Source organism: Cuculus canorus, chromosome 15 (assembly GCF_017976375.1).
Source record: "Cuculus canorus isolate bCucCan1 chromosome 15, bCucCan1.pri, whole genome shotgun sequence".
NCBI classification, from domain to species: Eukaryota; Metazoa; Chordata; class Aves; order Cuculiformes; family Cuculidae; genus Cuculus; species Cuculus canorus.
In genome coordinates, this window is record NC_071415.1 from 16636343 (window position 1) to 16663292 (window position 26950).

Consider the following 26950-nt stretch of genomic DNA (forward strand, 5'->3'; position numbering starts at 1 on the left):
ATTTCCAACAAAATTCAGCCATTTGCCCATATTTAGCCCCCCAAGTAAAGGAATTAACCATCCTTTCACTATTGGGAGGTTGCCCTTGCAGACCACCACGTTCATACGAATATTCCCTCCCTGTGCCCCAGCCAGGCAGCTCATGGCTAGCGTGCACAGTCCTCAGTCTATCCTTGCTTTATGCACAGGGCTCTGGGGATTTGAAAGACCACATTGCTGATTTTAATCTTGGGTCTGTGTAGCTGATTACTGGTTTCTAAATATAATTGGAGATACTGATTTCTTGGCATTTGGTACATCAGTTCTGCTTTAGAAAATTCGCCCATGCATTAGTTGTCCCCATGTTCTCAAAGAGTACTATGACTTCTCTGCCAGGAAAGAAACCACAATCTATAGTTTATGTTAGGAATAAACACTTCAAAGGGAGAATAAACCTCAAACGCACGGCTGCAAGCAAGTAGGCCACCAGTGCACTGCAGAAGGCAAAGAAAAGAAAATTTTGAGATGAGACATGGGGCAAATCCTAGATTTAGAAACAAGCATTACATTAGCAAGTATTAACACTTCTTTTTTTGTTTTCTTTTTATTAACAGCATTTCCAACGTTTAAGGTCAATCATCGGCAGGTTCCACAGTTCCGAGGTCACAATATCTGGTAGCCCTCTCAAGGCACGTGGACACAGGCATTTCTGCCTCGTACATTCCCCCAGAGTAGCAATACCTTTCTTAACATCCACCAGCTTGAAATAAAGACGTATTGAAAATGTACAATTTATTGTTAAACCCTACCACACTCTGTCTTTTCCCCAAATATTTCATCACAGCAATATAAAATTCAAGGTCATTAGGTAGGAAGCATACTTTCAGAGCTTCACCTTGAACTCTATACATAGATGGTATTGACATTCTTTTTTATTATGATCTAGATAGAATTTCCCTCAGAGAGATTAGAATGATCACCAATTAAGTTTTAATTATTTAGGACCATACTAATGCAAAATAACAACAAAAATAGCCTAAAGCTTTAGTGTCTAAATTTCTAAGAACAGTAGGGTTTGTAATCTTTAAATATTTAAATGTAAAGGGGCTTTATATCAAGTACAACAAAAGAGAAACATTGCCACTTACTGGCAGTACCACTGTCTTTGCAATATGTGTAAGCATTTACGTGCATCTTTCAAAAGCTCTATTAACCTTTGTACTATATGTCAATAAAAAGCCCCATTAACATTTAAACTGTGTACATCCAACTGTCTACTTCAAACAAGAATCAAAAAATAGCCTGTAAGAAGCAGTTATTTATTATAGACAACCTTGTGGGGACTGTACACACTGGAGACTTTGAAAAGCTCACGTTTCTTAACATTAAAGAAAGTAAAAAGAAATTTAAATTAGTCATCAATGGGCAAAAAGGCTGCACGTGGCCCGAGCGGGATATGACAGCCACACGGGTGAATGGGTATCACCAACATCACTGGAGAGCTTTGGAAAGACTAGTGCAACCAGCTGGAGCCACTTCAGGAATACACAAGGTCTAAAGAGATCACACTGTTTATGAAAATGCAATTTAAACACTGCTGTTGCAGTAGGATCAACAGAACTTACCTGACAATAACAACCAGCCTTACCTGACATTAACCATTTGTCTTCATCGGGCAAAACCTTGATTTTAATCAAAGTTAACATAACCATTGGATAAGAACTGAAATCACAGCTGTGCAGATGACAGACTCTTCAATCAAGCTGCTGAACTAGAAGTACCAAAGAGATAATTCACCAGTTCATGTATGTCCCTCAAAACTTTGTTCCAAGCACCACTGATGTAGTAAAATCCCTACATGCGGCTACTGTAAAGTAGGCATTTCAAAACCTAAGGAAAAATTATTCCAAAATCTTGAGACTGAAATTTAAGTCAAGCAGTTTATTAGCACTGCTTTTACAATTCATTAATGAAGACAGCATGACGTGCCACTGAAAACGCGTGAATTGTCTTCAAGTATGGGAGATGCACTCACAGTGACAAGAGAGGCATTCATTTCATATTTTACAAGGAAATCTATAGACTCCATAGAAAATTTACAACCAAAATGGAGTTGGTGTGACAAATGGCACTCATGTAGCAACAGCAAAAATGTGAAGTCCGCAAATTCAACGAAAATGCGTTTTAGTGTCTTTGCTTCCTCAGGCTCCAGTTTGACAGAGCACCACTTCATGCAATCGTGCCTTTCACCTCACGTGCGTCTTGTCTTCTGTTTTTTCATTTGTCTCTTTGCATCCTCCGAGCCACCAGTGTCAGAACCTGTCTGTCCAAGAGCACGTACTCCTTGCAGTCGAGTTGTCAGCTGTAGCAGTAAGGGAATAAGCTGGGGACAGAACAAGGAGAAGCTGCTCGTGATTACACTGCTCTGTAAGGTCTGAATGAAACGTTCTTTAGACTCGTGCATCCTCAAACAAACAATCTACTACGTAAATAGAACATCTACACAGATATCAGAAAATGGCAGGAAATCTTGGGAAGGAATCAGACCAAACTTTAGGAATTTTTAATAATCAAAGCTAAAATGATTGTCAATAACATTTTTTCCTGCAGCCATCTAGCCAAGAACAGCAGTTTGAGTCCTGAGTCTAGGAGATGGCTGTCATTTTCAGTGGCAGTGTTTTCAGTGGCAGCACTTTTAGTAACACCGTAGAAAATCCTGGAGAACCCACATTCTCTGCTCTTATCCATGCCCGAGAGGAAATCAAAGTGCACAGACAAATTTCTTTTTTGTTATCAGCAAAAGAGAAATCCAGTCAGATCAGAGAAGACCAGAAGAGCACAGTTTGTTAACAAAGACAGAGGTGGTTACATGGTAGGTTGTGACATTCCTTGAGACCTTTACACTAGAGATAGTATAAAGCTAAGGAAGCCAGACTCAATGACCTGCAATATTTTTCCAGTCTGATTGTTCCTGGAGTCAATAAAATAATTATTTTCATTTCTATTATTACAGAGTCTAGTCATGTGAATTTGAACGACGCTCTGTTGTTTTTTTTTCCCAGAGCCATCAAGCAAGAATACAGAATTCAGAAATGGCACCAGAACTAACCTTCCCATCAAGTCTTTTTAAAGGAAGGTAACTGTCCCCAAACTTGTGGCTTTCCTTGTCATACAAAAAGACTGCTGAGGGCATCTCTGTCTGGATAACCACCTCAACAAATCCTCATTTAACGAAGTACAACGTATTCATCGATAGGAAAATAATATTTGGATAAGACAAAAAAAAAAACCCCATAACCTACCTTATCATGGTTGTAACCAGCCAACAAAAGAAGCAGCGTCAGTGGTAACGCAATATAAGACCCTTGGGCGATATCTTGTTCAGGCAGCTTTCTCTGCAAAAAGAAAAATGTGGATTTTTTTTTTTTTTATCTTTTTGAACAGTCTATGAAATCCTTCAGCTTTAAGCAATGTCACCAATAGGATCACATGGCACGCCCAGCCCTCCAAATATGACTTCCTCCTAAGTACTGCTCTAAGATTTACTCTACCTTCAACGTCGAAGCAGTCCCCTAGACCAGATTTGTTCATCTGCTGCTTTCTTCCTGGGGTCTGCTGGTTTTAAAGCAAACTCACCGCTGGTCTGTCTCCACTTCCCAGTCAACCTGGAGTGCTTCGATTTACCTGTCACATGCTGCCCAATCCTCTGCCAACCCAATGACAACACTCTAGCAACTACACTAGCACAACCTCTTCTGGGCATATCTGCATCCTTCACGTATAACTTCTCTTTCATGTTTCCTTCATGTTTCACTGGCATCTGAACAGTGACGCAGAAAAAAACTAAATCGTTAAAGTATTACAGAACGAACACTTCACTAAGTGGACTGCACTGTTCAGAAGTGCAAAAAGACACTTCTCTCTCTCAAGGGAGTTTTCCCCAGATGCCTGTGTGCCAATATCTCTGCTTCACCCTCTCTACATCTGAGCTCCAATAATGAAACCTCTCTTTTTGGCCTGGTGGTACATCTTTCACACACAGAGAAGTCCTTAAAGGAATTCTCACAACAATCCTATCTTTCTCCTTCAACGCCCAGTTACTGCATCTTTTCAGTTAGTGTAACGGCTGCAACTCCTTCCTGAACTCCTTACTTGCCTCCTATAATATACCAGGTTACTACATCCCTGCCTGATGCCTTAAATGTGGCCAAATCCAAATTCATTGTCACTTTAATGACTCTCATAAATCTCTTTATATTAACAGAAATTTTGGCCAAGACCACAAAATACTCATAGGCTACGCCATCAGGCATTGCTTTAACATTCAAGTCTTTTGTACTTACAGTGGGACTAAAGACCAGTGTAATGTGTTTATGATATCCAATAGCAGTGAAGGAGACTTGAGGCAGTGTGTAATCGTACTGTGATTTAGACAACGAAGAATCCAGGAGCACCACATAATTCTGTGGGTAAAAAATACCATCAGTCTACAGTATCAGTGGCAGTCTGAGACAAAAATCAGATTTAAAGGCAAAACTCAGTTAAACAGGCTTCAAATCTTCCAAGACACTGGGGACTCCAGCATGAATATAGTACTACAGGCACAGCAGAAATAACACTTCAGTGTCCTTAGGGAAAAAAAATAAAGGGATCTAAGCTCATTACTCAGCGATATTCTTACCTCTCCATCTCGGAGCAGTGGTGGGAAATGAAAAAACAGCGATAGGCCTAAGTTGACTGTATGAATTGGGTTGTCAAGATTTTCACTTTTGTAGAGCTTCACCTGTGAGGGAAAGAAGAAAGCACAAACCAGGTAGTTCTGAGCCTGTACGATGACAGACATTTCAGACATCCTGCATCTTAAGGGATAAAGCACTTCAAAATTCATCATGTGTTTTATAAACAGGAAGTTGTCAAGTAAAAGCACCTGGAATTGTTTGGATCCAGGATGTGAAAAGTCACAGAAACAGACTTCTTACAGAACTGGAAATAATTTAGGAACAATTGATCTCTGCTATTTCCAGACATCAGTGTATCAAAAGTAGTTTGCGCTGTGCATCAACCAGAACTGAGTAATTCTTTTAAATAATCCCAGCAGTTTCACAGGAATTTGCAGCTGGGGTTGTTTCTATTTCTCCAATAGGCTCCTTCTGTTTAATTGCAATTTCTCTACACTTATTTAACAAGCTAGACATCCTTGCAGCATTTGCACCAGAAGCCAAAAGGATCACATATGCTTAGCAAGTTTTATTTCAGGTCACAGTGCAGTCTTTTGAATTCTGAAAATTTCAGCTTTACTGTTTGGCTCATACTCTTCCTTATAACCGTACTTCTAAATTCATGTGTCCTATTGTATCTCTGCATACACATGGCATCTTCTTGTTAGCGGACATGCATGCTAAAAATTCCAGGCATTTCAGGAATTAATACAGTCCTCTGATACAGAGGACTCGTGCACCCCAGTGTCTTGCTCTCTCTACAGACAAGACATCCCCAGTCAGGGGAACAGACCCAGAAATGTACAGGCCAAGCTGAGAAAGTATTTCTTGGACATAATCCCATGAAAAATGGAAGCATTAAAGTAAAGTAGTGAGGAACACTGGAATCTTAATTCCATCTGGAATTCAAATTCACCTTCATTAAAGTATTAGTCATAATTTGAATGAAATGTGCACTCTGGGTACTGAACAATTTCCAGTGGCCCTGCAAAAAAACCTGGGAAACCAGTGGCACATACAATTGACAAAGATGAAAGGCTTGAACTTACACATAATGTGGAGAGATATTCAGAAGATGTAATTACATTTCCACTTAAATCAAACTGATTAATTTGCCGGAATGCTATAATATTAACATTATCAATGTCACTGTTCCCAACCTGCAACATAAAACACAACCAAATTTTTACCAAGAGGAACAATTAACAGGCAATGGTTAGTACAAAACAAATATTGCTCATAATTTTAAACAAGAAGTGAATTTTGCTCTATATGCCGGAAAGTATTCTATACCTTTATTCTTGCACAGTCACAAAAACTATACACCAAGAAATGAGAGAGTTCTTTTCACTTGTTTAATGTTTTTGCTTTATTTTATTTCACTTTCAAGCTATGGTGCTGACACACAACACAGGGCTTGTATTTAGGAGCTAACTTGCTGAAAGCCTCTTGTCTAAACAAAATGCATTCAACTACATTGCTTGCTGACAGAGCAGACATAATGCCTAGAAACATGCATTTTATATTTAAGTGATAGTACAAGAAAAGAAAAAATTACCTCAATTGCGCGATGCTGTGGTAAAGCTCTTTCGATGTGATCGTTGCCTTCGGCTTTGAGTTGGACATGATACACACAGCCAGGCTAAAAGCAACATTCAATGATAAATCCCAACACTGAATAATACATACTTTCATTTTAGAAGACAGTAAGAGATTACACTTAAGATATACTACCCAAACAGATCTAACTCTATCCAGCTGAACTTTTCCTTATCCCAAATGGAAAATTTAACTCAATAACACCATTAGGGATGTTTACTGCCAGCAAACACAAAAGGTCTATCACAGAACTTTCCCTAAGTTTTTATACTACAGTATCAGCTGTGAAGTGTTTTAGCTAGAAAGAAATACATTAAACAGGATTAAAGCCTCATGAAATACTGCTTTCTACTTCAGCATAATTTCTTACTCCATGCAGAATGGCCCCAGCAATCCAGCTTCCATGTGTTCTGCTTCACACACATACTGTACAATCACCATCATCCAGACCCCTGATACCCTACTAGAAATACGCTGTCACGGGATTTTCACAAGAGAAACCAAATGCCTCCCTGAGTTCTTTTACCTAAGCAAATTCACTGTTACAGCACCCAAATGGTGCTGAGCACGTTAGACACAGTTGGTACGCTAAGCAGGGGCTCGGCCACATCATGGGAACTGTTCTATGTTGCGGAAGGCCATCACAGTACGCTGGCAGTAAGTTCCATAGGCTTAGTATTAAACTAAGTTTTTTCCCTCCTTATCAGAATGAATGTTCACTACGTGACCGTGTAACAGAGTGACTCAAGGGAATCTGAGCCACCAGGAAGCCCAGAATTGGTAGCCAATTACTAAAATGTATTTTATTGCTTCATTATCACACTAACACAAAAGTAAATGAGAGAGCATTCTAATCCTTACCAGAAGGCCACGTAGCCTGAACTTGCCCTCTTCATCAGTTATCGTGTCTTCTCCGTAGATGCTACAATCCTTCTGGCCCACAGCTTCTACTGAGACTCCTTGCTCAGGCTCTCCATTTAAAGAAGACACTGTGCCATAGCAGCTACAAGTATAAAGAGAACCTGCATTACTACAGATGTGCAGATACTGTTTTGGTGCACGTTTTGAAGACATTTTATTATTATAAGTCATGGAAAAAAAACATAATATATTTAACATAGCGTGGAGGAGAAAAAGGGAATTTATAATGTATATGTAAAACTTGTTTAATGTCTTACAATTAGCTGCAGTTCAGAGCACAACTTCAGGTATCCAAGTTCCTTGACCTCCATGAACAGCAGCACTTACCCCTGAGGGCAAGGAAAGGAAGGATCTTGAAGTCAGGTACCTGAATTGGTCTACTGTCCCTAGAATAGTCCTCTCCTGTCCCACTGGACAAAGCACAAGCCACTTCCAATGTCACTGACAAAGTGCTTTCACAGCAATATTTCTCTTTACAGCTCTGCCATCTGGGCTTAGCTATATATCGACATGCATGAGAAAAGACTGAAAAAAGTACTTATATGCAGCATAATAATTAAATTGTGCCTCCAAAAGCACCCTCCAAACCTTCAGAACAGAAGATCAGGTGAAAACATACATTTTGCATAACACATCCTGATAGAGTACGCAGCATTTTGCATTGCATTTCAGCTCTACTGACCTGTAAGCTGTTCTGTAACCAGTAATCCGGATTTTAAGATTCTGTCCTTCCTGCACTTCAATCATTTGTGATGACGGTTCAAAGCGAAACTCTTTCATCATGGGTTTAAAATAATACTGTCCCGGGCTCTGCAAAAAGGCATAAACCAAGCTGTTTACTGATAGTGACACAAAAATCCACCGACATTAAACAACTACGTTTCTGCAAGAGCTCCCTTAAGAGCTGAAGTTCTCTGTCACAACTGGAGGTTAAAATGGTTGGAAAATAGAAGCCTTGAAAAACAGGGAGCACACTGTACAATAAATCAACACAACTCTACGGCAAAGTAACACAGCATCGCACATTCAGAAGAATCAATTTCAACTTACCAGATTGGAAAAAGTCAGCATGCCGTTATCCTGTGTAAGGAGGTTGGACCGAAACACTCCTCCACTCAGAGACAAAAGAACTCCAGCAAGAGCCTGGTCATCCTCTGATTTGATCTGTTTTTGAAAAAACAACAGTTTCAAGTGTAAGCGAGGGTTGCTTTACAAAGATGGGTTCAATTCAGAAGACCCTTAGAGAATGCAGAGATGTGCTGGCTCTGAGCACTCAACTAGCCACATCTGCAACACATCCCCTCCCGCAACACCGCAGGGCTACAGAAGCTTGAACCGTCACCATCTGGGCAGTCACAGCTGCACACAGCACGTGCCACCAGAACAGTCATTCTCTATCACTTCCTAGGGCATGCTGGAGGCCAGAATAAAGTATCCCAAAGACTAGAACGAGATATTAGTTGGACTAGATTGACTTGAAAAAATCACCCTGAGGGATAAAACTCATTAAGAGAAGGTGGTCCAACTCTACAAAAACAAATAAAGCCAGTCTTTTGGACTGCAGGCTCCAAGTTTCACTCTATAAACCTTGCAAAATATCTGCACAGCAAGTCATGATCCACGACTAAGTTCATCGCCTGAAATTTTTTTCCCCATGACAAAATTACCTTATCCCCAAATCTCACACCCATTTGTGTTTTGCTGGGGCATGTGGGTTAACTTTTTTGCCTGCCTAGCTCTAACTGCACATGCTATTCATTCAGAACCCAAAGTGTTCAGAACATTACCTCAAATGTCACTCCAGCAAGAGCAAAAGCTTTGAAGTCCCCAACTGTTCCTTCTACTGCAGTCAAAACAAACCCTTCTTTCTGAGCAGTAACTGTATACTCCAAGTCACTGTGGAGTGGCCCAACACTTCAAATAAAAAGAAAAAAGAATCTATTTTAACAATCACTGGCATATCACACACACGTTGTCAAGTCACCATTGCACTTCAGCTGAAGAATCCAAAAGATTGAAACAAATCTGTTAATTACCTGTAAGCACCTTTGTCATCGGTGAAAACTGTGATGAGCGGGGAAGCTGCTCCCTTTTCACCAATGACAATCTCAACACCTTCCAATTCAGGATGAATTCGCCCTTCCAGAAACAAGCCTGCTTTTCCATTAATCTCTATCAGCTTTCCAGGACAAGTCTCTTGGTCATCGCAGAGGGGATTTAAGACAAACCAGTAAGTCAAAATACACTCAGCATTCTGTCTTACAGCAAGAATTTAACTACATCCAAAGTGATCAGTTGATGTTCTTCTACTTCAGAAAAAAAGATCAATCCACACAATTGTGTGGCCTCTCAACACATCTTAAGACATCTGAACAGCCACCAAATCAGTACTTCCAAAGCTATAAGCCCATCTCCAAAACAAACATTCTGGATTTGCTAAGTGCTCTGAGTATTCCTTAGGTTACATATACTGCAGCCACATGGAGAAGATTCATTCAATATTCCCTTCTGGCTGATATTCCACTGAGCTTTGACAAAACTTTTGGAGATCAAATTCAAATCAGCATATGTCATGTTTAATGACATAAGTAAAGTTATATTCCTCCCCCTTCCAATGTATCTAGAACGTGCACAACAGAAAGGCACATAAATGGAGTAATGAACATTTTCTAGTGATTTCAAATAACTAGAAAATCACGGGTGTGTTCACTTAGGAACCTGAGGGCAAGATGGACAAGATGACTTAACAAGTAGTATCCACTGATTGGTGATGATCCTCACAATTTTGAAGTTTATTTTTTCATTAATGTTTTTATAATTATAATTTACTACAAAGAAACTTAACAGAAACTTGAATTTGATAACAAACTCAAAAGGCAAACATTGCTTTTGCACAAGCTTTTATAGATAAGACCAATATGAACAATTCTGAAAATCTGGTGCAGTAGCCAGAAATCTAGTCCTTTCTTTTGTGCCAGATGGTCTTAGAGCACTTGCAAGCATATTCTGCTGATAAAAACTGTACTTGCACTCTCTACCAAATGCACATGCTTCCAAATTACAGAGTAAAACTGACCCAAAGAAACGGCTGCAATTGAAACTTTGCTAACATTGCCTTTGAAGAGCTATTCATACATTCATCCAGAAGGAAAAATTTCTGTCTTAAAAATCAACTCCTTTCAAACCACATTTTATTCTGTTTACCTCCACTAACAACTGTTTCCACATAAGGTGGGTAGAAAAGCAGCTCTTTTGATGACGGTGTCACAGTAATTTTCTCTCCAGACCTAAAAACACAAATAAGATACAATTACAGAAAAACTAAATTAGCAGCTCTCAAGTAGAACACAGTACTGTATATTGACCCAAGAAAAGAACCCGTCTAAATAAATACCACAAGGAAAAAATATCAACAATAACCTAAGCAAAACTCATATTACGTGGTACTAGTTCCCATTTAGCTGATAGTCAGCAAGAACCGGCACAGGTGCCCATACAACAGCTCTTCCCTATATACAATTTGTCACTATTCTGTACGGTGAAAACACCAGACAATAGCACAAAGAACACACCTTGTCCATCAGAGCTTGATATTACCTTGCCCAGTATGAAAATTCATATAAGAATGGTCCTTGCAGTTCCTCCACCATTTCTTGCACTGGTGGCTTGGTTCCTTCCTCCTCTTGACCCTTCTTCTCCCTCTCCTGTCGGCGGGCCTCAATCTCTGCCAGCTGCTGCTCCCTACGTAACTCCTGTACAGATTTCAAGGGCCCTAAAACTAAGGCAGGTTCACTATCAATGGATGATCTGAAAACATGGAGAAGAAAATAAAATAATTTCCTTTCACATAGTAGGATAAGAGTTTGTTATATCTGCTAATTACTGCCTTTATACTACAGCAGACAAATCCCGGGAGTTTTTTTTTAAATCCATTTCTTTTTAATTGTGTGTTTTACTCTAAGCATAACAAACTTTTAACTTCCATAACAATTAGTCATTATTAGAAAGGCTCACTCTTAGGGACTACAGGTAATCTGCCTGGCTTAGAGGGAAAGGACCTACTTGCAACTTTCAAATTCTGCCCCATTGTGCTATAACCATTCGGGAAGAGAGGGCCCTGTTGCCTCCTCCCCACCCTGCCCCAGCACGCCGCCGCAGAGCCAGTGTCAACACACCTACATCTCAGCGGCTTCCCAGAGTCCAGCAGCTTAGCTTAGCTTAGGTTTTGCTAAGTAGAGAGTCTTGATTCTGCACCGATTACCAGACACCAGCTCTACTGCAGGGGCAACAACCTCCTATGGAAGCACTGACAGGACAGCAGGACTGGCAAATTCTTAAGGAATTAAGGAATTCAAAGGACCAGTTTGCAAGAGTACCTTTAACAAAGCCCTAAACTTACAAAGACTGGAATTCCAAACCTGACAACAAGATTAATACAGAAAGTATGAGTTACACAAAATAAACAAAAAGACTGGTACGGTCACACTTTTTTCCAGTACTAGGAACTTTCAGGAGTAGAGTATAAAAGGAGAAAATAAATTCTATCACAAATAAACACTTCCAATAGCTAGCAATTCCCAGGAAAAGTTCTGAGTTCTAATCCGTCTGCCTATATATTTGAAGTATCCAGCTATTTCATCACTGTCCACTGAACAGATTATTAAATCAAGTTCTTTAGATCAGTCCAGAACAATGCAAAGTTTCACTTTCCATGATCTACATCCTCTTTCCTAGCAACTTCTTCTAGCCTCTAACCATCCTTTGTACCTTATCTCCTGTCTTCCCTACAATTGTCTGAAATATTGTCACAGAACATAGCAGAATTCTCTATGACGAGTGAACTAAAATGATCACCATTACTTTTCCTACAGCCTCTTTAGAATATCAGGATAATTCTGTCTCCTCCTTCAGTCCACTAATATTGCAATCTGTCTTTTTTAGGGGAAAAAAAGTACACAAGCACAGATTTTTAAACACAACCATTTTCCTTTTAAATCCAGAGCTGTTCCTTTTATGTTGATGGCATTTCACAAATTGGACTTGGGCTGAAAAGGCAAGCTTGAGCCAAGACGGTCTCTGGCAACCGAGCTGCCTTCAAAGCACTTGCCAATTGTCTCAAAAAACCCAACCAGCCTCGGTCAGTATAAGAGTCACCTCCTCACTACGTGTTTTTTAAAATCCTAATGGCTCTCTCCTGTCTCAACATTTCTGTTCCAACGGCTGTAGTTGCAGTTATAGGTTCATTAAACTGAGAGAAACCAAGGCAATGCTCTGCAGGTAGTTTGTTCTGTGAAATGATGCTCTCTACACTCAAAAAGGTTTGAGAACCCATAGTCTAGAACAAGTGGACATCAGCAGCGCATTAATAAAGCACTCATCATTATCAGACACTTCCAGGCATATCTGGCACCTCATACAATTAAAGCTGTTCACAAATCAGTGCTCCCTAGTGAGCTGTCTGTTCAGCTAAACATAAATTGGAGCATTAGTGTGTAATCACACTGCATGGTTTTCCTTTTATAACCCTCTTCACACCAGTAACAATGCTCTAAAGCAGCAGATTCTCATTCTGCGGAAACAAAAAGGAAAAAATAGATGCCAATGCTAAAGAGCTCAGACCTAACCTAAAACAATACTCTCTGAATTTGGAAATTTCAGTTCAATAAAGTGTACAAAAGCTCAGAAAAATCACTCCTTTTTACCATGACACACAAGTAGAAAGGAACTACATTGAAATGATGTTACAATGCTCAAAATGAGGGCTGGGAATTATCCATCTACAAAGAACTCAAAGCACAGCTTAGCACAAAAACCTCTTGCAGTTTGAAGCCAACCGTTTAGAAAGCTGCCACTATGGTATTAAAACCAGAGCAATGAGAGAGATGCCTTTTTCCCCCCCTCCTTTTTATAGCCCCAAGATTTCTTTGTTCTTACTTAATGGTAATAGTCACATCCATCAGTTTATCTGTTACAATCGTGCCAAGGACATGGTGTCGAACCGCAGTAAGCGTCAGTATACTAGGAGAGGATCTGTAAATTAAAGTAACAGATGAATTCATCAAGGTCCCCCTCCAAGAGACAATAACCAAATCTTATTTAGCAGAATTTGTGCTCCCATCCCTATGTTTGAAGCGCTTTATAAAAGACAATATACAAATTACACAGCAAAGCTGTAGCACTGAGATGACAGTATAATGGAAGGGGAGCATTTTCCAGCTCTGAACCCCAAAACACTGCATGACACTGGTCAAAACAGTTCCCTCCTTTGTGCTTCCTGCTTACGCTAAAGCTGATTGGACTGATTTCATATGTACAACCTCATCACACAAAGCAGAAGGACACTCAAAATTCTGTCATACTAGATGTAATTCAACAAGATGCCCCAAGTATAATGATGCTTTGCTGGCAAAAGGGGATTTCTGCTTCCCTCCATTCACTCACGTCGTGCTGGCTCTAACAGTTAGCACAGCTCTCTTTGAAGTACTTGTAATCTACTAACACAGCAGAAAAGAATGAGATTTTAACGTTGAATTAATTTACTGTCATGTTCATGAATCAGAAGTACTCTGGGAACAGAAATCCTCTTTTTTGGAAGTAAAGAGCCATTAAGCACATTGCCAGATCATAACCTTTAAATAACCAATAAAACATGACTGACTTAGGAAGACAAACACTGCTACTTGTGATTAGTGTGAATATTTATTCAGCTTGCAAAAACTGAGGTGAACAGAACCGAATCACCTCAGAGTCACAGCACTAGGGACCTACAGCAGTGATATACGCTTCCTAGTAAATTTATTATTCTATTTTTGCATTTCAACTCTCACAAGCGATAAACATTTTCCACTGAAACAGCTCTGCTTTGTTACAAAGTAAAACCAGCATTAAACAGACATGAGGCTGACAAAAATATCCATCTAAAGTAGTAAAGCATCTTTAAAGCCCATCATTACTTTTTTTTTTTTCCATTTATTTTTTTTAAGACTAGAAATGAACACTTGAAACACTTTGCTAAAGCTTCCCTCTGTTGGATAGAGCCGGTCACAGCAACACATCCCGAATTGCTGAAAGAAAGCAGCTGCAGCAGAAGGAAGCTTTATGAGACCATAATTAAGGCGTATGATCTTACGTGTCATAGGTGTAGTACTCGTGTTCAAATTGGTGGCAGGAACGTGGAGTCACTTCATATACACCTGCAAACATTAAGTCAAAAAACAATCTATCGAAAAAGTAAAGCTTATTGCCTTGGTTGAATTCTTAATTTCATCCAAGATCAGACGTATAGAAACAATTACAGAATTTGACTACCTATCTACTGCCTTTCACACAGGCACTTGTAAATTCATATCTGTTCAGTCTGAACACTACTGGAACCCGCACAGCACTTCTAATATACACAGTTATAAAACACAATTAGACATCACTATAGATGAACATAATTATCAACACAACAAACAAGCTCACAAGTAACCCATTATAGTCCCACAGCGGTACCTTTGACTGATTATAGAACCACTCTATTATTCTATTGTGAATGGAACCACTGGCTCTAAGGATGAAATGTTCAAAACTGAAAACTGAATTAAAACCTAATACATTTTTAAACTGTTTTGCTAAGGGACCATTACAGAGAATTAAAAGGAAGCAGAAAAAAAAAAAAAATCTACTTTAAAACCTCTTTTTTCCTGTTATAGATAACCCAGTGGCACTTCTCACAGTTATCCCTCAAGAATCCTGTATTGAAACAAACTTTCTATTTTCCAGTCACATTCTAATTACAGAACCCATATGAACAAGATCACTTTAACATGCTCATCATCCATTAAAGATCAAAGCCCTTCACTTAGTCAAAAAAAACAAAAAACGTACTATTTTACTTCTAGAATCTATATTTAGGTGAAGGACTAAACAGTAGGAGAACTCTAAAAACTTAGAAGTGAGCATTTATATGCAGATGTAAATAAAACAATGCCTCTCCGGAACCCCAAAAGAATTTTACTTTTTTTTTCAAATGCCCAGCAGTATTAGTTCACTGATTATTTTTCATTTTTTTAAATTAATATTTTAGAGCTGTTACCTGGCTTTGAAAGACAGAATCTATTAACTCCTTTGGACAAGTTATAAACACCAACGTTCTCTGGTCCATTTCCATCCTGATAAAATTCCTGTGAAGCCACAACAGAATTCACTATTAATAACTACCAAAGAACAAAATGAAAACACTATTTTCCTAAAGATACGTTAATGCTTCTTTTATAGGAGTAACAACACAAAACCATTTTACCAAATCTAAGAGACAAACTCCAAAGCACTCTAAACATAGTGTCACTGTGCTAGACGACTCCCTAGAGACATAAGAAAGCCTAGATTCCAAGCATAATCCAATCTATGTACACGAGTTCATTAAAAAAAGAAAGATGTTTGTTACCTACGTACCAGTGTAATTGCATGAGAAAGAGAACACCTCAGCATGTATCCAGTCTGCCTGAATTCTACTCCTGAAACATCTTCCTCCATGACTTCCAACTCCAAAGACTTATTCTTCCAGCACCAGTCTTCATGTACAATGCTTACTAGAATAGACACCACATAAATCATTTTAGCAATATAAAACTGTGTGAACAAAGGCACGTTTTGCAGGAGAAAAAGCTATTATCGCTCTAACTTCCCTAACAATAATCATCAAAGTCAGGTACAGAACAATGACTGCAGTAACAGACCTGGATCACAGCACTGCAGCATCACCAGGAACCCAGCACATCTCATCACCGAAAAGCTATTATAAAAAGGGATAATGAAGTCTGGTCACCCTGGAAGGTTCTGCAGTGTGCACTACCATTGTGACAGTCAAAGAAGCCTAGAGGACAACAGAACCTGACTTCAGTTTCACCTGGCAGGAAGACATTGATTTGTATACAGGAAGAACAATCTGCATATAGTCCTATTACACCTTTCCCTGGAAAACTATTTCTTTTCATAGTAGGCCAAGGCAGGCTGGCCAAAACACGTATCGCTCTTAGGAGAGGTACTCTGCAAGCAGAACCAGGGTGTGCCCCTATCCTTAGGCCTGGGACAAGTCAGTGCATGACAAAGCCCTTTTTCCTCACAGCAGCCATGTAGAACCCAAAGCACAGGGGAGCAGCCACCTGTAAACTGATAAAAGAGTTTAATGTACAAGATTAAGAAAATTCGATCCACAGTATTTTTCCAGGTTCTCAACAGTTGGACTTAATGATCTTAGAGGTCTTTTCCAACCTTAATGATTCTATGAAGTTTCAAAATTCCTTCCATGTTCGATATACCATAAGCGGTACCACTAGTAATAGAAGCATATAGATTAAGTCACATATTTAGCTACTAAGCTGACACTTCAAGCAGTTCCCCATAATCCTACCTTTGTACTTGCCAGGTAGTACATTTTCAAATGTGAAGGCCACTGAGTCCATGTTTCCAGAGAGCTGCAGGTTGCGTTTTTCACCCTGGCGGCTCACAGACTGTAATGTCACCATCAGATCACCACAAGCATCTGTACAGAAAAGACAGGAGAAAATGAGACTGCATTCTAGCTTGCTAGCTTTGCCTCCAAAACCCCCACACCAAGCAAGCCTCGTTTATATTAAGATTAAAATGATTACTCTCTTCCAGTAGGAACACTTCCAATTAAAGCTCATACTCTTCTTTCTTAAGCACATGTTCACTACCGCTTTTTTGCATTCTTCAGGAAGTTCAAGACTGTTAATATTCATTTATCTAAGACAAATAATAACCAGAGGCCAACGCTAAATCCCTGGGTCCACCTTGCTCTGCAGAGACTACAGGGGCCAAAAAACAGCTAGGAGAAAGAACACCTGGTGCAGAGAGGATTTAGAGAGGAAACAGGAAGGGGTAAAACTGACGAGAGTCAAGCTCCAATCACCAGTTGCTAAAAGCAGTGACTAATCAAGGAAAATAGCGGGACAGGACCTTAGACTAAAATAAAGGCAAAAAGCTTACAAAAGAAAACAGAGATTGAAAGCTTCTGGTAACAGCCTGAGCCTCTATCCTGCGGGCTTTTACATGCACTGCTTTTTTTCTTTCCCAATGTCTTTTTTGCCACCAGTACTTTTTTGACTGATGAGCAGTATCCCCAGTACCAGCCAGGAACATTACCTTCCAGAACCTGCCCATCTTCTGGGGAAGGCAAACAGGTCAGAACTCCTTACTGAGGAAGGAATACTTGCCTATTCTTAACAAGTATTAAAAATAAGTACGTAACTTTACTCCAAACTTTATTCATGTATCTTACCAGTCTGTAGGGTCTACCCAGAAAAGAGCTGCTTTACCTATGTGCCAGAAGTTAGTAGCTTGATCTAAAGGGCACTCATTCATACACACAGTGCTCAAGTTCTCTGTTCCCATTTCCACTTCAGTTTCAAAACTGACTTACCTAAACAAGAGACCTTCCCCGAGATGGATGCCAAAAACTGAGAGAAGGTCACATCCATTACTGGTCTGTCTGTAACAGTAACGGGGAACATTTTGGGTTTCAAAGCCAATCCTGCTCTGGTCTCAGCCTCTGGAATAACTACCTGTATAGTACACGACATCAAGACATCACCAGCTTTTAAATACCAGTCCAAATACATCCATGCTGCTGAGTTCAATCTACTTACCAGAAATTAGAAAATGGAAAATAACTGTAAACCCTAGGCAGAGCAAAACCACGCTCTAAAGCATGCTTTTCAGAATTCTGTATTAAAAATTCTTCAAAAGAACTGCAAAAATACTGAGCTAAAAATCCTACAAACAGCTCAGTCTCAAAAGTCTGAGTGAAATTCACCGCAGATGTACTGCTGCTTCTACACTAGACTATTTCATTATCTACAAGGACAGTGAGAACTCTTATCTTCCATTGTGCACTGTCTCCCACAATGCAAAATTCATGGTGGGTGTGCTACAGATTCTGCTGTGACCTGTAATCTCAGGAACCATTTAGGCAACTGATAAAGGTACAAATTACATGTTCCGCTCACAGGATAATATATTAATATAACAAGTAATTTGAGGGACATCACAAAAAAAGAGGAGGGAGAGATAAGAACTTCCAACCTCAACAGCCTGATCTCCTTTTAATAAGTGTAAAGGCCAAGGAGCACAGGAACCTCAGGAAAACAAAGGAAATAAATGTAATTGTTTAAATAGTGTAAACAGGAGAAAAGGACCAGGAAAACCTAAATTCAACTTGCAAATTTTACAAATTAAATGCTAGAAATCTTCTAAAACCTGATGACAGTTCTACATGAAGAAATGAAAGCTCACTCTTACCTGAACGTTGTATGTACCCGATTTGGCCTTAAAACAAAATGCTCCATGAGGGTCAGTTTCTGTTGTAACCAATGATGCTTTGTCCTTTTCTTGAGGCATCATTGTGACCTTGTATTTACTAATCTGTTTGACCGTGTCAGGGAAACGAGTTACTGAGATCCGGCCACACACACTGAATCTGTTACATAAAAGCCAGCCATCAGAATAAATATTTTGATTCAACAATGCTCATAAAAACATACTTGTTTTAAAATTCCTTAAAAAGCAAACGCCACTATATTTAGGTATTAACCCATGAAAAGGAATTGATGTGTCTCTGCTCCCTTCTTCTTCACACACAGTGCTACAATTCATCAATATACCCACACCTCAGTGTCTTCATTTGCAAGGGAGAGGTTATTAAGAAGGTGCTGTAAGCCTTAACTAGTATTGAAGAAAATACTGTGGACAAAACATTACCCTTCAACTCACAGTGTCCTATTTACCTTTGATATCTTAAGCAGTATTTAGCTCCTGACAATAGGACGCCAGTCTGGGCATGACATGGAAAAGAACTGGCCATTTTCAAAACCCTGTCCGCGTATCAAATTACATTTTCATGACACCAGTACTTACCCTGTTGCAACGATGTTCGCTAGCTGCGGTGTATTTGGTGCAATCTTCACTGTAATAGTATCAAAGAAGAGATGCTCCTTCCTGGCATGAATTGTGTATGTACCTGTTGTTATGTTCTCGAGGCGGAAAGAGCCATCAGCTTTTGTTTTTACTGTAACAAATAAAGCGATGAGGTAAAAAACTGAACACGTCTCGATGTTCTGTCCTTATGTGTCAAAAGAGCTGGAGGGAATGCACTGCTTTAGGCTATTTTTAATTTACATTGCATGACAAAGAAAGAGTATTATGCTTTCTTAACAGACCAAGCATCATTTCTGTATTTCAAAGCGCAACTGGGCATATGGTTGAAAGAAAAAATAAGACATTTTCTACAGCAAAACAAACGAACATCTAATACTCTCATCTAAGCCAGAAAATACAAAATTAATCAACTGCATGAATATCGGTTTAATATCTCAAATAAATTGCAACAGAAGTAGTGTATTACCCTGAAGGCTTAATTGCATTTTGTACACTACTCTGTACTTAAGCTTTTTACAGGCTTCCCTGTAGCAACAAGGACCAAAACCACTGTATACCTTTAATCTGATTGTTCAGAGTCACAGTGGCATCAGCAACTCCTTCTCCTTCGGGACCATTCAAGACCCTGCCCGTGACAGAGAAACCCATCACATGGAAAACAGGCTGAAATAGGAAAACAGTTAACATTAATTTTTGTTCAGTAAAAGCAAACACAGACCTATAGCAACCATCACAGACTGTTTTAAACACACATAAAAACGAAATTTATTTCCAGCTTTCAGAAGAAAGATTACAAGTATAATCACAACGCAAGTACATATCAACCTCCAGCCACACCATACCCTGGCGTACAGAAACAGATTCTCAATTTACCTGCATCAGTGCGGTTCAGAAGGCCCAGGTCACAGATCAGGGTGCCGTTACACAAGGCACTCTGCAAACCATACAAACTTACAGGCTCTTCTCCAGAGATCTGAACGAGTACATTTAAGGAACTTGCAAGATTATTGCCTATTTACAATATACAAATGAAAGTGAACATAGCAGACAGCTTTTCCCTACTTTGATTCCCCTAATAAGAGGGATCACAGTGTAGAAATGTCAGATATTGTCTTCTACGCACTGTGCAAGAGGGTATACGTAACTAAAGTCTTTAAACTTCTTACAAAGAAGTTTTACCATAACACACTTACTTTCTGCTAAAATCTATTACGCTTCTTACAGGAATGAATGGCATAAAAAGATTATTTCCTCAGAATGTCTTACCTCAATTTGTAAACTGTCATGCTCTACAAGGAAGTCTAACCTAGATGGAGCAACATCAAAGGTAATTCTCTCTCCCCTGTAGAATGGTATCTGAAAGAAGACACATTGTTTTGACTCCTAAGAAGCTATGACAACAGAACAGTCTTCCTTTACCATTTTCCGTGTCCTTCCATCAGACACCTCTGTGAAGGGTTAAATGGGGCTGCAAACTTCTGGAAAAAATAACTCAGAGTGATGGAGACAAGAAAAAAGGCAGTATGTCAAGACTGTTTGATGGAAACTAGATGAAATTATCCAAAGAGGCAGAAGAGTAACCCTCTACAAAGGGAATACAGCAAAGGTGTGCAAAACCTGATAGATAGGAGACTATATAATCACTAGAAGGGTTAAAGGAATGAGAGAAGCTTGAATCTGGTTTCCAGATCAGGCAGACTGAGAATGCAGAGCAATCATTCTGGGCATTGCACAAACAACCACGCTCCCACACTACCCAGGCATAATAAAGACAATGGGCAACAAAGAAAACAGAGAACTTAAAAAAAGACATAAGGTAGCTGTAGTTAACTGAAACTTTCAGTCTCCCAGCAGCCTCTAGGTGTGGTTCCCTGAGTGGCAGATGTACTCAGGTAATTCAGAGCCTGATTTACAAATAAATCCTTCCTCAGAAACCACACCAGAGCCCTCACTTCACCATCATACACGTTCGGCCGGAGGTTCCTTTTCCAATTATTTCATTCCATTCAAAACATTTCAACTATTTCTGTTTTAACAGCTACAAAGTTATGCACGATCTAGTTTAGAAAATGAAAGTTAATAACCCAATGGATAAACAGGCAATGAACTTTCTAGCTACTTACCACAGTGTATTTCCCACTTGGCAGAGAAAGAAAGCTGAAAGATCCGTCTTCTTTTGATACAACATTGCACAGGTAGGATAGAGACTCATCTCTTGACTGGAATCCATCCACAGGAGAAATATTGCAGCCCACAACATCCTGTGGCAATAAATTAAACACAACTTTTTTTCCATGGGAGAACAGAGAAAATAATTTAAGGGGGATGTAAAGGGTTCAAAATACTATACTGTGAATGGAGGACACGAAGGACAAATCCATTTTAGAGGCAAAGTTTCATAGCATGGCTTACAATTCATGTATAGGTAAAAGAGAAAAAAACAACCAATAATCAACTTTATGGTAACAAGGACGGAAAAATGGGAAATTCAAAATCCCCCAGAACTGCACTGCAAGTCTTAACGTTAACTGACTTCAGTTCTGTGGACAAGCTTAACATTACAGAGCAAAGCTCTACTCTACAAAACAAGCCACAGTGCATGACCAAACGTTTGGTGCTCATTTCATAACACACTTTTAAGGTGACAACAGAAGCTGTTGAACTTTATCTTCACATCAATAAGGCAAAGAGCAATTAAGACCTCATGCTGAAGACAATTACAACAATTACAGTGAAATTCAAGATTCGTCCGGCAACATCTGTGTCGCGTACCAGATGATCTTTCACCATGAAGGAGAACCATCCTCACAAGGGAACACATTTACTAAGCAATGTCTAACATGAAAAAGGGGGTAACTGAAAAAATCTTGTCTTAAAATTGTAGCCCTTAACCCTGCTGACCCACAGGGAATATATGGATCAGTAACATGCTGCGACCCATATTATATTTTGCACTTGTTGCTTGCTTCAGTTCGGGTCTTAGTCTTCTATGTCCCTGAACAGCCTGATCAAATCTGTTTGATTGAAAATAATAATGAAGAGTTGATCTTAAAAGAGTGTCTGAAAAATATGTAAACCTTAAGCCTTCATTTTGTCAAGATTTAAATAGATAGCTATTGTGTCACACATTTGAGTAATTCCATCCGAGGACATGTGAAAACTCACACGTATACAAATGCTGTATTACAAGGGTCTTGTTGCAAAAAAAAAAAAAGACCAAACTCAGAAACTAAACAAAACTAATACAGCTAGAGCAGTGTACAGCTTGTGTTTCCTGTAAGCCAAGCACAGAGATAAGTAACAGAATAACAAGAATCCAGAAGCTATTTAGCTGCTTCTTATTTACGTCCATACTCATACTGGAAAGGTACTAATACATTATTACCTCTTTAGTGACCGAAGAAGAAGAGAAAAGGAGAAACATGACCCCTTTCATTGGTTCTCCATCACTCCTTACTGACCCAGAAACATTGTAGCCAGCAACAATCAGAGGGTTGGCAGCATAAGCATTAGAGCTCATCACCCGTACCACCGTGTTCGACTGAAATACAGAAACACATACATTTTCATCAAAAGTAAGCATCAGATCTCATTTACAGCACCTATACAATGATCAGGAGCTGAATATTCAACAACAGAAACAGAGGCCAGACCAGCAGTACTCAAAGAAGGGCCACAGGCTATTTAAAACACAAAGACACTAAAGCAAAGATACTTTGCAAAACAGTATTTTTCCTGTTTCACCAGTTTAGGAATTGGTTGGGATCCCAGACCTCCTTAGAAAGCGAGCATTCTGAGAGGGAAGCAGTAGAGCATCTGCTATAATATTGAAGCTCCTGCAAAATACATAGGATTAGATGGCCAAAAGCAGGAGTTCATTTGCCAGTCATTCCCCAGCTGGATCCAAACTGGGCCTGCACGAGGCGGTTTCTTGACTAAGTTACATTTAAGAAAACTTCATTAACCTTGCCCACTCACAAAATCCCTTCCTCACACTAGCTGATCAAGACAAGGTCTAGCAGATCTGCCCCCACTGAACAGGTAAGCCAGAACTTTTGTAGGCTCTAACCTCTTTCAACATCCAGGTAGGATGAGATGCAAAGATCTCATATTCGCCAGGAAGCACTTTAAAGAACGCAAACCTGTAAGGCAAGAAAGGTCTCTTCAGAAGCAGTCACAAACATTTGTTTACAGAAAAACAATTCAGACTCTATACACGTTAAAAAAAAATATTTCAAATCCCAGTCGATATGGCAGAATTGAAAGAATATTGTGTAACTGAACAGTATGCACCACCCACACTCACTTTCCTCCAGGTTGGGTAACAGTTGTTTGCATGTTTATGTCACTGCCAGCATTTCTCAGTACAACCTGGACTCCAGCTGGACCTAATGTCTGACCTTTGCTGAGAACCTGTCAGAATGAAGAGAAACCAGAGAATAAATGAATAAAAATCACTTGCAGAGCTGAAGTAGGATGTTTTTAGGAAGGCAGAACGAGCATGAGATGGAATAAATAAACATAAAGGAGTCTAACCTTTCCGTTCACAGAAAATCCCGTGAACACAAAGTTAATATCACCTCCCTTTGTGCAAATGTCATTAATGCCATCCACGTGGATGTCTACACTGGTTGGTTCTGGAGGAACAATGGAAGAATATGGTAGTTAGTGAGACAGCAATCATGCAGCAGTTCTCTTTCAGCTTTACAAAACTCGTAGAATTCAAGCACACAAATGTTGCTTTGGAAATCTTCCCTCACCAAAATTAAAAGACTCACAAATCCTTATGTTGAATATGCTCTTTCCACCACCCATTGCAGCTATTTCTGCCAAAACCCCACATTCTTTCAAATCAGTTCAAGGGTTACTTTGTCAATGTCTACCTTATAGCTTTATTTTTGCCTAGTACAGTGAATACATTTTAGTTATTAGAACCATACAGTAGGCCTTATCTCTTCTGAAAAGTGCTTGATTTTCACTGCCGACTGCAAGTTAGAGATAGTTAAGTCCCACATGGCAGACACACTGCCCTATTGTGAGAAGAGATATATGCACTTACCGAAACTCCACCCTAGAGGAGGCTCAATCTTAAGTATGAAATCCCCCTAAAAATAAAAAAAAAGCAATAACTGTCTTCACTGATCTAAATTCAATTCAGCCAAAGGATAAAAAAAAGTTAAAACACGAGCATCATGCTGCAGAAAGTAACACAAGACTCAAGCGCGCCATTCTCCTTTCTTCCTACCTAAGATACTCCGCTCAAAGAAGCAACCATATCAACCGAGACAGGCTGGGATGATGGGCCCACATCCAGCCAGCTAAAAGAAAAACTTAAGTATCACCACGTTTATACAGCTTCCAAACCAAACCTGGCTCAGGTTCAAGCAGCTCAGCGTTAGAAAGTGTTCAAATCTATCTCTACCTGCCCCAACAGATGTGCTCTAAATCAGCTTTCAGCATTTCCACTAGGAGGTCCTACTCAACCATCCTGCCCAAACATGGGATAACAAGATTTCAATCCTATTAAAAGCTCTGCACCAAAAAGGTATTAATCTACACAGAGATCCTCTTTAAATCACTGGGAACTGAATATGTTCAGCCACATATGTTCTGAACTTCATCCACGGAAAGGCTCAAAAACCCAAGAATAAAATCACTATGATCAGAAAGCATCTTAAATCCTTAGATTTGGAAAAGAAGGATTTATTTCTGATCCCTAAGTTAACTAGCTCTTTAGAAGAACAAAACACTTAGATCATCTGAAAGCAGCTTGTATTTAATCCGAATGCAAACATTTTTCCAGTCGAAACAGACAACAAACTTCTGAAATAGTGACTTCCTGCATCATTTTCTTAAAACATTTTTAATGCCTGTAATTAGTCATTCACATTATTTTCAATGCAGTCATATCAAAACACATTCTCATACCAATTTATTTTCATTTCTATAAGTAGATAACTGAAAGCTTTATCTGTACACTTTAGGACCTGTTCTTTTTGTGCAGTATTTATACACTTTATGGCACATGGTTGCTGGCAGTAACACAGACTCCCAGTGCTGCAGTTTCAGATAAACAGCACAAATGCAAATGGGTCTGGCAAGTTACCTGCCTTTGCTATGATAATGCACAGCACCGAGAAATAGAACGGTCACATTAGGAACAGAAACAGCTGAAAGTTTGGTCAAAATGGTCACAAGCGCTGTCCCGCAGGGCTCAGTGCTGGGTCCAGTCCTGTTCAACGTCTTTATCAATGACCTGGATGAGGGGATCGAACGCATCCTATGAAAGTTTGCAGATGACACTAAGCTGGGAGGAAGGGTCGATCTGCCGGAGGGTAGGGAGGCTCCAAAGTGATCTGAACAGGCTGGACCAAGGGGCTGAGACCAATGGCATGAGGTTTAAGAAGGCCAAATGCCAGGTCCTGATTCCACCTCGAATCCTGTGCCCAGTTCTGGCCCCTCACTCCAAGAAGGATGTTGAGGCTCTGGAGCACATCCAGAGGAGAGCAACAAAGCTGGTGAAGGGGCTGGAGAACAAGTCTGATGAGGAGCGGCTGAGGGACCTGGGGGTGTTCAGCCTGGAGAAGAGGAGGCTGAGGGGAGACCTTATTGCTCTCCACAACCACCTGAAAGGAGAGTGTGGAGAGGAGAGAGCTGGGCTCTTCTCCCAAGTGACACGGACAGGACAATGGGGAATGGCCCCAAAGAAATTTTTCACAGAAAGGGTCACTGGGCCCTGTCAGAGGCTGCCCAGGGAGTGGGTGGAGTCCTCATCCCTGGAGGGGTTTAAAAGACGGGGAGATAAGGTGCTCAGGGACACGGTTTAGTGGTTGATAGGAATGGTTGGTCTCAATGATCCTAGGGGTCTTTTCCAACCTGGTGATTCTATGATTCTATGACGTAAATCAAACTCAATTATACCCCTATTCAGATGTTTGGTGTGTAGGTGTTGTTCTGACATTGAATCTGCTGGCAGAGGGGACAGTGCAGGTATTTCAGTCTCTTACCTTATCATAGAGGGGAATCATGAAATACCCATTGTTTGGGGCGCAGTCTGTCTGGTACTTCAGAGTACCATGTTTTGTGTATAACTTTATCTAAAAGAAACAAACAAAAAGATCTTTTAAAGAAGGTGAGCAAATAGAAACAGGCATTCTCTAAGCAAGTGCTTTCACACAGCAGGACTCGCCTGTCCCCAGGGCAGGCAAGGAAAGGAAAGGCTTCACTGCAAGAAACGGCAAAGAGGGCAGAGTTCAACAACGGGCAGGGGCAAGGGACCAGGGACAAGGGAAAGGGGGAAAGGGGGAAAAAAAAGGGGAAAAGGGGAAAAAAGGGGAAAAGGGGAAAAGCGGGATGGGCCAAGAGGCCAGGGACAAGGAAGAGGGGAAAAGGGAAAGGGGCAGAAAGGGGGAAAGGGGTACGGGAAAAGGGTGGGGGAAACAGGAAATAAAAAAAGGGATAGGGAAAAGGGGATAGCGGAAAGGGAATAGGGGAAAGGGGGAGAAGGGAAAGAGGATAGTGGAAGGGGGACGGGAAAAAGGGAAAAGGGGTGAGGGGCCGAGGCCAGAGCCAGACTGCAGCGGGGAACGGCGGGCCGCGGGCTCACCTCGATCAGGGAGTAGTTGATCTCCACGTCGGACTTGACGAAGCCGCCGCAGCCCACGACGATGTCCTCAGAGCCCCGCGCCGGGGCGAGGCAGAGGGCGCAGAGAAGCAACAGCACGACCGGCCGCGACCCCATCGCACCGCCTCCTCACGCCGCGCCGGAACCGCCGCGAGCAGCGCCGGGAGCG

General features: G+C 40.3%; 1 protein-coding gene across 1 annotated transcript; it reads right to left on the reverse strand.

Annotated features, from left to right (window-relative positions):
• Window positions 1-573: 573 nt before the first annotated feature.
• On the reverse strand, window positions 574-26943 carry LOC104058749 (nodal modulator 3). Its single transcript, XM_054081013.1, has 31 exons — window positions 26764-26943; window positions 26165-26254; window positions 24217-24262; window positions 23694-23794; window positions 23464-23570; window positions 23227-23299; window positions 22543-22698; window positions 21281-21418; window positions 20424-20513; window positions 19715-19820; window positions 19137-19287; window positions 18522-18699; window positions 17644-17785; window positions 16612-16743; window positions 15654-15790; window positions 15295-15382; window positions 14347-14410; window positions 13152-13247; window positions 10815-11024; window positions 10422-10504; window positions 9254-9413; window positions 9005-9131; window positions 8268-8381; window positions 7900-8027; window positions 7158-7299; window positions 6256-6339; window positions 5747-5857; window positions 4661-4762; window positions 4323-4442; window positions 3282-3374; window positions 574-2362 (listed from the first exon to the last, which is right to left on the reverse strand). Exons 1-31 carry the CDS (start codon window positions 26896-26898, stop codon window positions 2231-2233), a joined length of 3636 nt encoding a protein of 1211 aa, XP_053936988.1. The 5' UTR covers window positions 26899-26943; the 3' UTR covers window positions 574-2230.
• Window positions 26944-26950: the final 7 nt, after the last annotated feature.